Raw genomic sequence first — 17,134 nt, 5'->3', positions numbered from 1 at the left:
ATCAATGGACATCTAACCCTTTCAAAGACAAGGCCATTCCTTGTTTTACTAGTGCCTGCCTTGTGTTTGTGAGGTATGAGGTACTACTGTTCTATGACATAACTTCTCTTGAGCAATGACAGTGTCAACTGCTGCGCCCCTTTCGGCTCTGCCTGACCTTCTTTAAGGGGCTTTACACTCACAGTGTCACTGACTGATCGTCTTGCTTTTACCTGCCCACACCATGGTTACATCACTTCCTCCTGGAAGTTGATATCACCCCTGGGAGAGTGCTCAGAAGGCCTTAACAGTGAATGTACAGGATGTTTATGTATGTAGTTCTGGCATAGAGCCACGGACGAAGTACAACTGCTAAGAAAACTTGGCAGAACAATACATAGTCACTTCAGAAATGACAGAAAGCAACCAACCGCTGGGGAAGTTTCTCTTTGTAATTTTAGAACCAATTGTACATTTATTGGATAGCCTTTTTTTTTTTAAAGTACACATTAGAAGTGGAATACACAGGGGATAGGAAGTGGAGGATTAAATACAGCCTGACTCTGTCTTCCATTGGTAAATGTTTTTAAGATGCTGCTTAATGTAAATTTGTAGGAGTGAATGGGCTAAAAGTTTAGACTCTTTTCTCTGTTGTGAATCCTACTGTATGCTAAAATAAAAGCAGTCTCACAATGGCGGTCGTATATAGTGTATAACTACTGTTTGGATCCTGCAGTGAGAAATTCTAAGAGGTAGGGCACATGTCATTTCCACAGAGTTCATTATCTAGGGATGTGCTGGTACAATCCACAGAGCTAAAGAAGAGACCTTGGTCTTCCACACCTGTGAATCAACTGAATATATTGAGGACACCATGATGGTGATTACGTGCCGCACATGGTCCTGGGAATGCTCTGATATGGGCTACTGCTGCAGCGTGTCTATCACATCAATGCTGTGAGCTTCAATTCTAGGGCTTTTGGTTAAACAGGGCCACTGGCTTCCTATCATGTTTGCAGGAGGACAGGTTGATGGATAGCAGGTGGGTCTCTCTCGAGACGTTAGTATATTCATCAAGGGTTTCAGCAGATCCTTTACTTGGTTGTTTTCAAGAATGAAATGAAGACCAAACATTGAGGTTTAGCCTAAGGAAAGTATCATTTCAGTGACGAAACATACCCAGGAGTGCAAAATGTGAAGACTTGGAGTTCTCCTTCCTTTGTAAATTCAGAGTACTGAGGGAAGAATGAGACTTCTGTGCTGAGCAAAACCATAGGAATATAGGTGAGAAGAGCACATGGGGGCTGTTGAGATGGCTCTGTGCTGGGCACTTGTCTAGCATGGTAACATCCTAGTTTTTAATCTGAAGCAATAAAAGAAGGGAGATATGTGTGTTTTGGAGGCTGAAGAACAGAGATTCTCCCTTTTACCTGTCATTTCTATACAGGCAATAAACACACTCTGGCATCTTCCAGCATAGTGATCCTTTCCCTTCATCTGTGCAGGCTTCCGTAGCTCCTACTGTCTCCACCCATGCCCACCTAAGCTGTTGACAGGACAGTAAACATGTTCTGCCTCTACTCCCACACTGCAAACTATCCTTCACATTTTATTTTTTATTTTTTTAGAGACATGGTTTTTAATCATGAGCATGTGTGGGGGTCAATGCATGTGAATGCAAGTACCCTTCATAGGCCAGAGACGTTGGATCTCCTGGAGGTTGAGTTACCAGAAGTTGTGAGCTACCCAGCTGTGCATTGACCTCCAGCCCTCTGCAAGAGCAGAGTGTGCTTTTACCTGCTAAACCAGCCTCAACCTTTTCTTTTTAAAAAATAATCCATGCACATTGTTAAAATATCAGTCCATGATAGAAGACAATAAAAATAGTCATTCCTTACCTTTTCCCTCTGACCCAAGGTTTTCCTTGGGGACATCTTCTCCAACTCTTACCCATTTCTTCAGACATTTGTTTCCATATTTGTACAATGTCCTTGTACTTTAGCCTCTTACTTCTGGATTTTAGATATATTATGTCTTCCTATTATTGTTTTTGTGGTGAACATTTAGACTTCTAACTTCTCTCTTTTATCTATCCTCTCAACATGATCATGTCACATTTACTTATTTATTTACTTATTTATTTTACTTTTATTTTGTTGTTGTTGTTGTTGTTTGAGACAGGGTTGCTGTCCTGGATCTCTAGACCAATCTGATCTTGAATTCACCAAGATCTACCTGCCTCTGCCTCCCAAGTGCTGGGATTAAAGGTGTGCGCCACCACCGCCTGGCTCACGTCACATATTTTTGATATGGCAGTTATATGTTCTAAGTGTTTACAAAATGTGCACATTGGAAATTTGAATATGGTTCCATGCTGAGCCAAGCTGTGCACGAGCAGTGTGCTCTCTTCCTCTTGACACTTCTTCCAAGGAATAATTACTTTAATCTTTCATCTGTTTGGTTTCCTATGTATCTATTTTAGTTTTCCCAAACACTCCATTTGGTTTGCCAAACACCGATCAGTCATTTTTCCAACACTTAAACACAGCAGTTTTCTATTTCCCCACAGAGGCCTTCCTAGTGCGGCTCTCTGCTTCCTTCCCTCAAGCTGGACTGGTTGTCCTCCAAGACTGCTGCCCGGCTGTTGGCCTTCTGCCTGAACTGAATCCAGACTTTCCTCTCCTCCCCTCTCCTCCCTTCCCCTCCCCTTTCTTCTCCCCTCCCCTCCCCACTCCTCCTCTCTTCTCCCCTCCTCTCCCCTCCCTGTTCCTCTCCTCCTCCCCTCCCCTCCTCTCCTCCTCGCCTCCCCTCATCTCCTTCTCCCCTCTCGTCCCCTCTCCTCCCATCCCCTCCCTTCTCCTCCTCTCCCCTCTCCTCCCCTTCCCTCTTCTCTTCTCTTCTCCTCTTCTCTTCTCTTCTCTTCTCTTCTCTTTTCTTTTCTTCCCCTCCCCTCCCTCCTCTCCTCCTCCCCTCTCCTCCTCTCCTCTTCCCCTCCCGTCCCCTCTCCTCCCATCCCCTCCCTTCTCCTCCTCTCCCCTCTCCTCCCTTTCCCTCTTCTCTTCTCTTCTCTTCTCTTTTCTTTTCTTCCCCTCCCCTCCCTCCTCTCCTCCTCCCCTCTCCTCCTCTCTTCTCTTCTCTTTTCCTCCCCTCCCCTCTTGCCCCACATGAAGAGGTCAGAGGACAATTTTCAGGAGTTGACTCTCTTTCTACCACAGGTTCCAGGGACCTAACTCCAGCATCAGGCTTGTGCATCAAGTGCTTTAACTTGCTTTCACCTTCCAGGCCCTGGACCCCGTCTTCTTTTATTCCTTATCTTTCATGTCTAAACACCCACGTTCTGTTTCAAAAGTGCATTTTTCTGTAGTTTCTATAGAAAGAACACCTGTACTAACCTCCCTGAAGCAGGTCATGCTTCTGGAACTAGGTTAGGGGAGGTGATGTGTCACTGTTCCCATGTGTCAACTTTCCATGGCCTCATTCAGTTTGTGCTGTCTGTTGTCCCTGTGACCAGCACCTCTAAGATCAGTTTTGGTTTTCCCTGAAAATAAATCTCTGGGCTTTGGTGACAATTGTTTAAGGCTGTGCTCTTTTTCCCCCATGATCAAACATCAAGCTCTCTCGCTCCCTATTTTAGCTGCATTCTTGTTAAGATTGATGTTTCTCACTCATCTGTCAAGAGCTCCTTTGCAAGCTTGTTCTGGTTACACACTTCCACGGCTTCAGTGGCCACCCACATGTTGATGACTCCCAAACCTCTATCCCAACTGTGTTATTCAGCTTCATACTGTGTCTCTACCCAGTCTACTTGCCTCAAAACCATTCTCAGCACCTCTCCACCCTTCTTCCAAGACTTTTCTATTACTTTCTAGCTTGGCAGTGATTATCTGATCCTTTCAGTCACCAGAGCTAGGGACTCAGTCAACTGTGTAGGTTCCTTCTCTGTCCAAGTGGACTTCTTCAGCAAGTTCTGTCTGCTCTAACCCCCTCACTTCTCTAGCATCCATCCCCACATTTCCATTTCTGTCGTTGGTGCCTAAATCGAGGCTGTGATCACTTCTCACCTGCATCTCTCTCACGCCCTCCGGCTGTCATCGTCTCTCAGAACCCTGATTTGTTTGTCATTGTGCTTTCCAACATGCACATTGAGGTTATCCTCCCTCTAATGAAGCCTCTACAGACTTCTCATCACAAACAGGATACAGCGGCATTGCCATGGCTGGGCTCTGTAGCTCTCAGATCTGAGCACCTTTCCCTTTTTCTGAGTCATGTTATACTCTGAGTTCATGGAATTGCTCAACTTGTTTCTTTGTCCTGTATTGCCCTCGTTTCTATTGTCTGGCAGTTACATCCTTCCCTGTTCCGAGTTTCTTACACAGACAATCGTCTCTAGGAAGATGAACTATAATCTTAGGGTCTATCTTAGGATTTGAAAGGCTTGCCCATCACTGTAAAAAGCTTGGTACTGATGGTAGAGAAGTGAAGCCAGCCCCTGAGATGGCAAGAAGTGGGCCTGATAAGTTGTTCTCCCATTGCAAACCTGTGAGGATCTCGCTGGAGGAATTAACAAGTCTCAAGTGAGAACATGGGGTGCAGTTGGTGGGGCTGGAGGAAATCCAGGCGCCTTGATGGGAAGCACAAAGACATTTTCAGATTTATAAATGCCTTTTCCCCTTCCTCCCTCTTCTTGGCTTCCCCAGGGGATGCCTCAGAGGGTAGGCATGCTCTTCAGATTCATGAAGGACACTCCTCATTTTATAAACCAAAAATCACTACCCTCAAGCAGGGTTCAGATTTAGGATAAATACTAACGAGATTCTCCAGAAAGAGGGTGTTGATGGACAGTGGACAAGCTATTGAGAAGGCTGAAAACCAGGAGATTGGAGTAGCACTTTTTTTTCTGTTGCCAAAATGCTGTGTGTCCTTTGGCAAATCACCTTACTATGGCCTGTGGCTTAGCATTTCACTAGATGATTCTGGATTCCTTCTGCAGTAATAATATGATTACTTCAATGTATATGGCAAGGCGCTTGCAAGAACCTGCTTCACACCACCCCATCCCCCAGAAACTAATGATTATTTTCTTATTTGGGTTCTCTTTATTTTGTTGTGTTCTGAATATGTGATGGACAGAGTTGCAGAGTCACAGAGGTGGTAGGGGCTGATTCTGACCTTACAGATAAAGGTGGCTATTGTCTTTATAATTCAAGTAAAAAAAATCATTTTGTGTGTATGGATGTTTTGTCTGCATGTGTGACTGTGCATTGTGTGCATACCTGGTGCTCACAGAGACCGACGAGGGCACCAGATCCCCTGGAACTGAACTTACAGGTGGTTATGAGCCACCATGTGGTTGTTAGGAAGTGAACCCAAGTCCTCTGGAAGGGCATCCAGTACTATATCCAGAGCTATATCCAGCCTTCCCCCTACCCCCCCACACTTTGGGTTTTTGTTGTTGTTGTTGTTTTGTTTGTTTGTTTGTTTGTTTTGAGGCAGGTTATCTCATTGGGACCTGCTGCTCACTGATGAGGCTAGAGTGGCTAGTCAGTCATTGAACACCCAAGCCTTAGTCACCTGTCTCTGCCTCTCTAGTGCGGGACGATAAGCACACCGTCACACCCAGCATTTGGTATGAGTTCCGGGGACCAAACTCAGGTCCTCACGCCTGTACGGCAAGCACGGCATGGACTGAGCCGTCTCCCCAACCCCAAGTCCTAAAGTTATCTGGGGATTGTATGTATGTGTACCAGGTGCATGCAGGAGCCTGCAGAGGTCAGAAGGCGGCACCAGATTCCCTAGAACTAGAGTAACAGGTGGTTAAGAGCCAGCATGTGGGTGCTGGGAATTAAATCCAGGTCTCCTACAAGAGCAGTAAGCACTCTTAACTACTGAGCTGTCTCTCCAGCAACCTTACCCTGACAGTTCTAAATTTAAAGATAGGTTTAAACATTTAGTCTGTGTGCCTGAAAGAGTAAAACCTGGGCACAGGGGGCTCAAAATTTACATATGTTCCCATCGTTTTGCTTTGATTTATAGATAATGTTATATTTGAGGGAAGCAGTTCAAATTTGCTTATTCTGGGAGTAACATTCAGTTGTAGAGGTAAGGACTGGCTTGCCTGAAAAATAAGTGATTAGTAATAATTATTGGTGACTCCCATAACCTAGAGAGACGATGGGCTTATTTGGGCTGGTGATGGTGGAGGAAGAACTGTTTTTGGGAAGGAATCAAATAAAGGGCTCAATGATTATGAAACCCCAAGGGAGATGATATCATCTGGTTCAAAAGTTTTCTGGAACAAATGACAGAACTGATTATCGGAAGTATTTTTAATTAGCTGAGCTCAATCCAAAACAAGGAGTACAAGCCCAAGCCAACAGAGGAAGTTTGTTGGACTTCCTATTTAAAACAGATGTTTTATCAGGATTTCTGAATGTGATAATAGGATTGTATCCCGATGTAGTTTAGGGAACTTGGACATGCATAAAAACAAACAATATCTAGGTGTTCTCCCTTCTAAATGGCATACAGGATATTTGTAGGGCATTTCTGCAGGTGGGTAAGTTACCTGGAGAGCAGCGAGCTCAAAGCTGAGGTTTAGAAGCTTGCAGAGGGGTAGAAGGCGGCTGGTGTGGGCCCTCCACAGAGTCCCTGGTAAGGAGGGAGTCACGGAACAGGGAGGCAGGCTGTAGCGCAGCAGCCAGATGGGCAACAGCCATGAGGGAACTCTTTACGTTGATGTAAACTTTTCTACGAACAAAGCCATCGTCCTCCCTAGACGCAAAGCCCGTCTACAAGGCGAGTCGCCACCACGCTTTGTCTTCGCTGTGTGAGCTTAGAGTTCAGCTATTGGATGAGTTTGGTTGAATTTACTGGAGGGGACCTTTTAAAAACGCAGAGCTCGCCGGGCGGTGGTGGCGCACGCCTTTAATCCCAGCACTCGGGAGGCAGAGCCAGGCGGATCTCTGTGAGTTCGAGGCCAGCCTGGGCTACCAAGTGAGTTCCAGGAAAAGGCGCAAAGCTACACAGAGAAACCCTGTCTCGAAAAACCAAAAAAAAAAACAACAACAACAACAAAAACAACAATAAAATAAAATAAACAAAATGCAGAGCTCAAGAGCTCTTTGTAGATATTTTGGCAGAGTAAAAGTACACACATTGCATGGGAAGGAGGTAATGTCTTGTAAGGGAGGACATCTTTCCCACTCTGTAGCACTCTCCCGGGAAGAAACAGATTTCTAGCTTGCTGTTAAGTTGTCCCACTCCGGCACTCAAGGGAATGCTCCCCGAATTTCTCCCCAGATCCTACCCCATTCATGTGGCTTTGGAATCCAAGTCATCTGATTGGCTAAAAGTTTCTGAGATACCACTCACAAGGGAATAGGTGCTAAGTAAGGTCAGAAATGAAGCAAAATTTGGAAGTGATGACTGTTTAGTTTGCTTTGCGGGGAACTTATCTAACAGCTAGTGTAACAAAGGAGTAGACTAGCACCTTCTCACAACAACATCAGAATAGCAAATAATGTGTCTCCGATGTTGCCCACAGTTTCTTAAGGAGAAAACAGCATGATAACAAGTGAAAGAAATGGAAAGTTTGAATTTTGGTAAATTCTTGTCAAAAGTATATAAAAATCCAGTGTCCTCCATATGCATATGCCATTCACAATTTAAAGATTTTTTTCTTTCAATTAGAAAAAAAAGGAAAAGAAAATTATACCGATAAGTGCCTGGGTATTAAAAACTCCCAAGTCCAAGTGTTTTTGTTATTTTGTTTGCCAATAAGTGGGTAATTAACTATGATTATTGGTCTTTATTGTTTATTAAATACTTTACAAATTACGAGTGTCACAAAGAGGTGTTTATAGAAAGAGAAACTTGTTACAGAATCATGCCTGGTCATAGTAACCTCTAACCTCTCCTTAGAGACCCCAGGGGACTGAGGCTTGGGTCCTCTTCTGGGATACAATGAAAGCTTTCTAAGATGTGCAAAAACATTTGCCAATTTTGTTACCATCATCAACAACAACAAAAATTTAAACAAGATTTATGTATTTATTTATTCCTCTCCCTCCCTCATTCTGTGTGTGTGTGTGTGTGTGTGTATGCGCGCGCACACGCGCGCGAGCACTTGTGACACAGAATATATAACTTGGAAAGAGGACAACTTACAAGAGTCCATTCTCTCTCCCATGTGGGTCCTGGGGATCAAGCTCAAGCCATTAAGCTGGAGTCATCTCACTGAGCAATTTTGCTGGCCTCTCAACAATTAAAAAAAAAAAACTATTTAATGAACAACTTCAAAACCTTATGCTGTACAATATTTATTTCTCACAATTTCAGGTGTCAGATGAATGATTCTTATTTGAGTTCATTTGAGATTTGAGGAAAACATATCATAAGCAATTACAGATATTAGACGTCCTTTATTATGAAGGTACAATTTATATACAACAACCTGTTGTTTGGAAATATCAAGTATTTCTTAAAGTCTACTATAAATACTATAAATATGTAAATGTTTACATATTGGTTGTCAGTTTGCTAATTTACATGTACTAATGAAGCCAAATAGTGAGACCATGATATTGTTTCTTCTGTGTAAACCGTCAGCCAACCCTTCACCAAATGTGAATTCTAAAGTCATTGTTGTGTGGATTGTAAAATGTCAAGAGAAGGCGACTCTAGGAATAAAGAGGCTTGCATACTCAGGAAGGTGTAAAAGCCGAAAATGTTAGCCATGCAGGGGAACTTACAATGATTTCCGGTACCTTTATTGTTTATCCTCAATGAGAACAAGCATTCTGAGTTATATCCACACTAACAATGATTCTGGATTCCTCTCTGACATTTCCTTAAGGAAGGAAATGGGAAGATGCTTACATTCTGGAAACGGGATTTGTGATGTAGGTCTCTTGAAGATTCCTTGGTGCATACTACATAATTTTTTTTAAAGTAATGAGTAGGAAATAGTATTTTAATCTTAGATGATGATTTTTACATAGTATCTTAGTAACTGCTTTTACTTTTCTGGCTTGAAGATGGATCCATTTTTAGAGTTTTTAAAAGTGTTTTAGGTCTAGAGAAAACTATATATATTTATTTTTGCATGCATATTTTTTAAGCTGTGCAAAGCCCTCAAATGTCTTAGGTATAAGGCATTTATGTTTTCATTTAAACTTTGTTTTGTTTAAACCCAAACTTAAGCCAAAAGGCTGAAAAGGGGAATGAAAATATCTCCACCTAGTGGCCTCCATGAGGCAGCTAATGAAACCAAAATTCAAAAGCATTTTCTGCAGAGGATCACCCACCACGCAGTTAGTGTGAACCTGTAGGTAGGTTTATGATGTGATGCAATTTAGTTAATGGCTACCTAAGTATTAACTACCAAAGTAAAATAAAGTTGTAATGGTGTGCATTTGTAATTAAAGTGAAAATAATAGGTGGAAATACTATTTCTTTGGGGGTGGGGTGGGGATGGAGTAAGTTGTGGAGGAAAGAATTTAGAGCCTTTCACGTGCTAGGCAAGCATGCCACAGTTGAGCAACACCACAGCTGCTCTTCATGGTGGCAAATCCTGGTGTGTTTCTGCACCTACATCATTGCCATAGGTTGACAGTGAAGTGAAGGTTTCAGGTGGAGTCATTTTCTTTCTTCTGCTTTGCATAATCTCAGTGACTCCAGGACTGTGTCTTCTCACCAAGCTAGCTCCATTCCCACTACAGTCTACTACCTCAGTACATCGTTTCAAAATGACTGAATGAAAAATGTGATGACACAAGCTTATGAGAGCATAAACTAATACAAAAGGAAAACCAATCAAACAATGTGATACTAAATGTTTGTAATGTGGCTGGACTCTTTTAATTACCCAGTCAGCTTTGAAATTTATTATAAGACTGAAGAGGGCCGGGCGGTGGTGGCGCACGCCTTTAATCCCAGCACTAGGGAGGCAGAGCCAGGCGGATCTCTGTGAGTTCGAGGCCAGCCTGGGCTACCAAGTGAGTTCCAGGAAAGGCGCAAAGCTACACAGAGAAACCCTGTCTTGAAAAACCAAAAAAAAAAAAAAAAAAAAAAAAGACTGAAGAGGGCAGGAGGGATGGCCCAGTGGGTAAAGGCACATGTTTCCAAGCCAGAGTTCCATCCCTGGGATCCATATAGTGTAGGGAGAGAACCAATGCCTACAAGTCATCCACTGACCTCCACATGTACACTCGCCTACACATACCAAATAAATGAATGTAAAAAATTGTTTTAAAAAACATGAATGAATGCCAGGCGGTGGGAGGCAGAGGCAGGTGGATCTCTTGTGAGTTCAAGGCCAGCCTGGTCTACAAAGTGAGTTCCGGGACAGCCAGGACTTGTTACACAGAGAAACCCTGTCTCGAAAAAACAAAACAAAACAAAAGCAACCCAGACAAACAAATAAACAAAACATGAATTTATGGGGCCAGTGGGGTGGCTCAGTGAGGAGAAAGGTCTGTTGGCAAGCCTGACAACCTGAGTTTAGTTCCTGGGACCTACATGGTGAAGGGAGGTAACCAAGTCCTAAAAGCTGTCCTCTGAACGCCACAGGTGTGCATGCACAACGCACACTCACTCAAATAAGTAAGGTAATTAGCCAAAAAGAAGAAATTTAGATATTAAAAAAAAAGCACTAGCCAGTTATGCAAAAGCAGTAGTCAGAGAGCAAATTGTTTCTTGACTTCTGTGGAACATGAAGGGACTGTGTCCTCATTAACATCCAATCTACATGCATTGAAAAAAGAAGGTAGCCGGGCGGCGGTGGAGCACGCCTTTAATCCCAGCACTCGGGCATCATTCAGAACAGAGAGGGTTCATCTGGGAGAACAGTTGCAGGAAAAGTATTTTCCCATTATGCAACTCGTATATAGTAATGACTATATGTTTAGCTCTTTCATTGAGTAAGACCAACCTAATATAAAATATTAGACATGGTTTCTGTAGAGCTTTATTTTGGAAGTAAAACACACATGAAATTTCTTTATCCCAAATAGTGAAGTCTGCAGAGCTGTTGGTATAGGCCTCATGTACCTGCTTTTGTTTTGTTGTTTAACATTTACAGTCTTTGATTGGAATGGTGTGGTACTGGTCTTCACATCAACTACTGACTTGAGTTTAATTGAAAATGCCATGTCTTTCTTCTCTTTATAGAAAGCATCATCATTCACCAGTTGCGAATGAGCTCCAGATGAGATTACCAAGCCCAGCCCTCAGTCATCACTAAGGTCCTCCATGCTACTGATGTTGACTGGAAACACCCTATGACTTCCAGTGATTTTGTTTTGAGGATATAATTTAACAGTTAAAAACCACATTGTGGATGATATGAACAAATGTAACAAAAGCAATTGAATCTTTGTGCCAAAGAAAGTTTTCTTCTCTTTGCAAAGCTTTCAGGTCTGTGGGCACATGCCGTGTAATTTTATGTATTTTTATAATACATTTTGTAATGTGATTTCTTTCCCTAAATTGTTTCTTTTTTCATAGTCTGTGGCACATATATCTGTAGATTACACTGTCAGTTCTTCAAAGTGTTGATATTGTGTATTTAAAAGGTTAACATATCCTTTTCTTTTTATTAATTTGTTATTTTTAAGGAAAAGAAAGCACAGCACTCTATTTCCCTGGGCAACTTTAAGAGGTAAAACCTACAAACCTGGGTTTAATTCCTGGGACCTACATGGTGAAGGGAGGTAACCAAGTCCTACCTTCTTACTCATATGACGCTGTGGTCCCGATTGTGGTTCAACACTGAAAACAGCGTTCTGGCTTAGGAGTTTAAGTACTTAAAACCAATTTGTGTCTCCTGCTTGTGTTCTGTATGGGAAACAAACAGCTTTGACTGGCAGTTCAATTTTATTTCTATCTGCATTATTATTATGTATACAAAACATAATATGACTGTGATGTTAGGGTGTTTCCCACATATTACTTCTACCCCCACAAAAGGTTACAAATAAAAATGAACCTAGAAAATGTCAACCTTTTTTTTTTTTTTTCAAAAAAATAGGGAGACTCAAATGTAGATAATCATTTCCCTCTGATTTTTACTGACTTTCACAACTCCATGTAGGTTGCGGAGAACAACTCCTCCTACTATTACTATTCTTCTTGGTACAGGTTCTTGCTATATATCCCTAGCTGGCCTAAAACTGGCTGTGTAGACCAGGCTGGCCTTGAACTCAAGGGATCTGCCTGTCTGTGCCTCTCACAGGTGCTGGGACTAAAGACATGTGCCATTGTGTAAAGAGTATGTTTTTAAAGAATTAAAAGCCCAAACTGTATTACTCAAGTCTCCATGTCAGAGCTGCTGTTGAATTTAGGTTTACGTGAAAATGTGAAGTCTACTTGAAACTCTACTTAAAAAAAATACTGCCAATGGGGGTGGGAATGTTTCCAATAAGATCTTTAAAATAACTTTAAAGATAAATTAAAGGTTGATAGTTTAGTTTAGTTTCTAAATGCAGAAGTCATTTATCATGCTACTTAAATGTGAATGAAGAGCCAATGCTTCTTCTGAATGTTATGAGGTAAGTAAAATCACCCAAGTTAAGTTCTGCAAGCTCACCACTATAGTCCACAAGCTGTACCCACATCAGCCACAGAGTCTCTGGAATGGGAAAAACAATGCGAAATTTCCTCCCTTATGTAACCTAGGTTTTAATGTAATCTGTGGAACTGACAAATCATAGTCAATATATACTGTAAATGAAATAACTATATTTTCTAAAAACTATTCTTGCTTTGTTAAAAGTAAGATAAATGTTATGTTAGGCTTACCCAAGCTTGAATGACTGTGGAGGTCTCACATAACCTTCTGTGGTTTTGATTACTGACCCAGAAGCCTGGAGTGTGTGTGTGTGTGTGAAGATTTTTAAAAGTGTTGTTTTGTTTTCTTAAAATGTAGTGACATTTTCAATCACAAAATAGTTCTCATTTTATTTAGTTTTTTGTTTGTTTGGTTAGTTGGTTTTTGGTTTTTCAAGAGAGGGTTTCTCTGTGTAGCTCTGACTATCCTGGAACTCACTCTGTAGGCCAGGCTGGCCTTGAACTCACAGAGATCCACCTGCCTCTGCCTCCTGAGGGCTGGGATTAAAGGCGTGTGCCACCACTGCCCAGCTTTATTTAGTATTTTTATATTGACAGGGAAGTAAAGTTTTTAGGTGGCGCAGTTGCCTGAAGCTTAATTATTTGCTTTGAATTAAAACATCACTAGGGTGTGTATTCGCACCTGATGGGTTCTTTCTCACCAGAGTTGTAATGATTTTTGGTGTTTTGCAAAGACAGTGGGGATCATGTTGCAACCAGTCATCTGGGTAGACGCTGAGGTTTTTCTGTCTACCTTACCATAAATTTCTTTGGTTAAACATGAATGACAGATAAGTAAAATGAATACACTATATTTGAAAAAAAAGAGAATATTATCAAGATCACAATCACATCTTAACAACTTGTCTAGTTGTAAAAGTTGCCTTCACAAGCAAGTCTGGCACTAACCTGGATTAATCGTACAACTTCAATTTCTTTTACTGTAAATATGTCTTCATCAATTTGAATGAGACTAATTTTTGGATGGAATAATTCGGATGTTTCCTGGAGTGTAATCAGTATTTCATGTTCAAGTCACAATTGAACTAATCAATTTGTTTTATGCTTGATTTATTGTTATTTTGTTTTGTTTTGAAGACAGGGTCTCCCTATGTATCCCTGGTTGGCCTGGAACTCGCTATGTAGAATTCACAGAGATCTGCCTCTCTCTGTTTCCTGAGTGCTGGGAATAAAGGTGTCCGATACAATGGCCAGCCTTTACACTTGTTTTTTGAGACAGTGTTTCACTATCTAGCCCAGGCTGTCCTCAAACACACTACATACCTGAGGTTAGGCTTGAACTCGTGATCCTCCTGCCTCAGTCACCTGAGTGTATTACAAGAATAAGTCACAATGCTGGCTTTATCTTTCCTCTTGGTAACTGTTTTTGTTTATTTGATTTTGGTTTTCATGATATCTTCTGCACTTTTTTTCAAGAGTTCATAAAGTATTGAGCAGATAGTGGATAGAGTATATATGCACAGGATGCTGGTGCCCAGAATGTACATAAAACATGAATTTGCTGAGTCTTAAGACAACTATTAAGAAATCATGATGTGGGATATCTAACACCAACACAGACACTACTGAAATAATGTAGAGTTTATAAAAGTCAGAGGCAATGCAAGAGTAAATGGTTTATTAGGCATGTGATGTTTTTATCTAATGCCATGGTTGAACTTTTCTGGAAATACAGGAAAAAAAACATAGAGGAAGCTGAGTGTGTTCTTGAATTGCTTGAGCAACACATCTAAAAATGACAAGTACAAAATGAAACAAAATCATCCTTGGTACTGGAGGCTCACACCCTCTTACCCCTGCTGCTAAACCAGTGATAAAAAAAATGATTAGAAGGCAAAGAGGAGAAAAAATTAAAGTAACTGTAATAAACTTATAAAAATCAAAAGTTTTCTGACCATTAATATTTGTTTTTTAAATTTTTAGTATTTACTTCATAACTACATAATAACTGTTGTTTATGGAAAATATAATAGTTCCACAAATTTTGGACAGGTGTGTTTATGGATGCCATGGTGTGATACAGGCATTTTCTGCCTTTTTTTTTTTTTTTTTTGGCTCATGTTATTTGGGAGAATTTCACCTTATCATCTAATATATTTTGTTACTTTACCAGTGCAAATTTGAATTTTTAATCTAATTTTAAAAAAAGAACATAAAGCATTTGTTTCTTCAATATAATAAATGTATAATGTGATCAGTCAGTCTTAGAATTCTTCAAGTTTTAACAGAGTTTTCAAAAGCCAGAGTATATTTTGGAAGGCTTTTAGAAATACATTCTACTTTCCTATCATTCTTAATTTTGCCTTCTTTAAGTTCTATTAAGTACATACGTTTATTATTTCACACTGAAGCCATATGATTTTATGTACTTGTCTTTTATATGAATGTAATACCCTGTTTTCAGCTCTTTATAGGTGATTGAAATTACAATTAAGACATTCTCTATGTTACTTTTAAAAATCAAATACATTTCTGGAAATCTCACCAGAGTATGAAAAAATGACAATGAAATATGAAAGCATTGTGCAATATCCTTTTTACATAAGAACATAATATTCATAAAATTAGAGCAATTTAAAATAAATTTACAACTTTTTAACAATTTACTTATTATTTTATGTGTATGTGTAATGTGCCCGTGTGTGTGTGTGTGTGTGTGTGTGTGTGTGTGTGTGTGTGTGTGTACACACATATATATGCATCATGTGCATGCAGTAACCCAGGAGGCCAGAAGAGGGCATTGGGCTCCCTGGGACTGGAGTTACTGGTAGTCTTGATTCACCTGACATGGGTGCTGGGCACCAAACCTGGGTTCCCCACAAGAGCAGCAAGTGCTCCTAACCACTGAGCCATTTCTCCAGCTCCACAACTTTCTTTTATTCAAAACACTTTTTTTTAGCTCCACATTTCACACTTCCTTAGTGTATTTCACTATGGCTGTGTAGATGTAGCAGAGCAGGACTGTCAAAAAAAAGGATATTCTTCCTAGTTACACTGTAGTTTTGATTCTTTAGTAAAATAAAAATTGTAAGATTTTTAAGACAAGGAACTGGCTAAAAGGGTCCTCTTGCTCCTCCACCATCACCAAACGCTATGTCAGTCAGTGTTCACGTACTAGTCTATGGCTTTCTATTGTTAATCTAAAGGCAGATTCCTCGGTAGAGCAAACATATCCAAGGCTCTGCTGACAGGCATGCTGGGTAATGGCAAATTGGGGATGGTTTCTGTAAAGAGGGATGGGACTGAAGGGGGTTATGCTTAACCTCTTATCAGCTCAGTGACAGAGATGGTGGCCCATAATCAAAGCCAGTCCTAACTCACCTTTGCCTTACTTGGAATAAAGGAATGAGTTTTTCTTGTTTATTAGTTAGAGATGTACCTAGCAAAGAAGCAACAGGCCAACAAGACCAGAAAGGATACTGCTGCCAAGCCTGACAGCCTGAGTTCAATCCCTGGGACCCACACATGGTTGAATTTGTTCTCTGATTTCCACACGCACACTGTGGCACAGGTGCTCCCACACATACATAAAGAGATACATGAATGTACGCAAAATAAATAAATGTAAAAAGAACCTTTTAAAAAAGCCAAAATCCGCTGGGCGGTGGTGGCGCACACCTTTAATCCTAGCACTTGGGAGGCAGAGCCAGGTGGATCTTTGTGAGTTTGAGGCCAGCCTGGTCTACAGAGCAAGATCCAGGAAAGGCACAAAGCTACACAGAGAAACCCTGTCTTGAAAAATAATAATAATAAAAAAAGCCAAAATCCTCCCTGTATACAAATTGCAGGTACTAGTGTGTCCTATCTATCATGGGTGATCTTGGGCAATCAAGAGCATGAAGAAGAAAAGCTTTGGGTGCACCGTGTTTTAAGAACACTGGCTGAAAAACTCATTATTAATTTAGAATTTACAAGAGAAAATGTCCCAGGCTCTAAACTACATTTAAATGAACTTACTAACCTCAGAACTCCAGGCTAGTGATCATGTGGAAGACAGCCCCTTCATGCCAGGCTTCTTTGGCAACAGGGTACATTGTTTACTTTGGAACTGAAAACTTTGCTGAGGCATCTATGAAAGATGTCAAACACAGAGACATTCTCTTCAAGTAAACCACTCAAGGCAACTTCTTGTTCTAGGTACAGTAACCTGATCTATGGGGAAAGTACAGAAGTCTAGAAACTAGATTTCAAAGATGATTTGTTCTCCCCTCTTCTCTCTCTCTCTTTTAATGTGCATTAGTGTTTTGCCATGGGTTTCAGGTCCCCAGGAAATGGAGTTACAGACAGTTGTGAGCTGTCATGTGGGTGCTAGGAGTTCAACCAGGGTTCTCTGGAAGAGCAGTCAGTGCTCTTAACCACTGAGCCATCATCCCCACCACCCCCCCCCCCCCCCCCCCCCCCCCCGCCGCCTTAAAGTCAACCAATTATTCCTTGTTTTTTTTTTTCCTGGTATCACCATATTTCTTTTAGAGAGAATCACAATCTGTAAGAAGAATAAAACGTTTTTCCTTGTCTTCAGAAACCTTTG

At 41.0% G+C, this 17,134-nt stretch overlaps 1 protein-coding gene across 1 annotated transcript in view; it reads left to right on the top strand.

Annotated features, from left to right (window-relative positions):
• Filip1 (filamin A interacting protein 1) overlaps positions 1-12,858 on the top strand; it is a 165,490-nt gene extending 152,632 nt beyond the window's left edge. Inside the window, exon 7 of the mRNA XM_059268278.1 lies at positions 11,149-12,858. Coding sequence (XP_059124261.1) covers positions 11,149-11,189 — 41 coding nt within the window. The 3' untranslated portion in view covers positions 11,190-12,858. The remainder of the gene's footprint in view (positions 1-11,148) is intronic.
• The last annotated feature ends 4,276 nt before the right edge of the window (positions 12,859-17,134 follow it).

This window comes from Peromyscus eremicus, chromosome 7 (genome assembly GCF_949786415.1).
Source record: "Peromyscus eremicus chromosome 7, PerEre_H2_v1, whole genome shotgun sequence".
In the NCBI taxonomy this organism is placed as follows: Eukaryota; Metazoa; Chordata; class Mammalia; order Rodentia; family Cricetidae; genus Peromyscus; species Peromyscus eremicus.
Note: the sequence above shows the minus strand (reverse complement) of the source record. Positions and strands in the feature narration are given on the sequence as shown.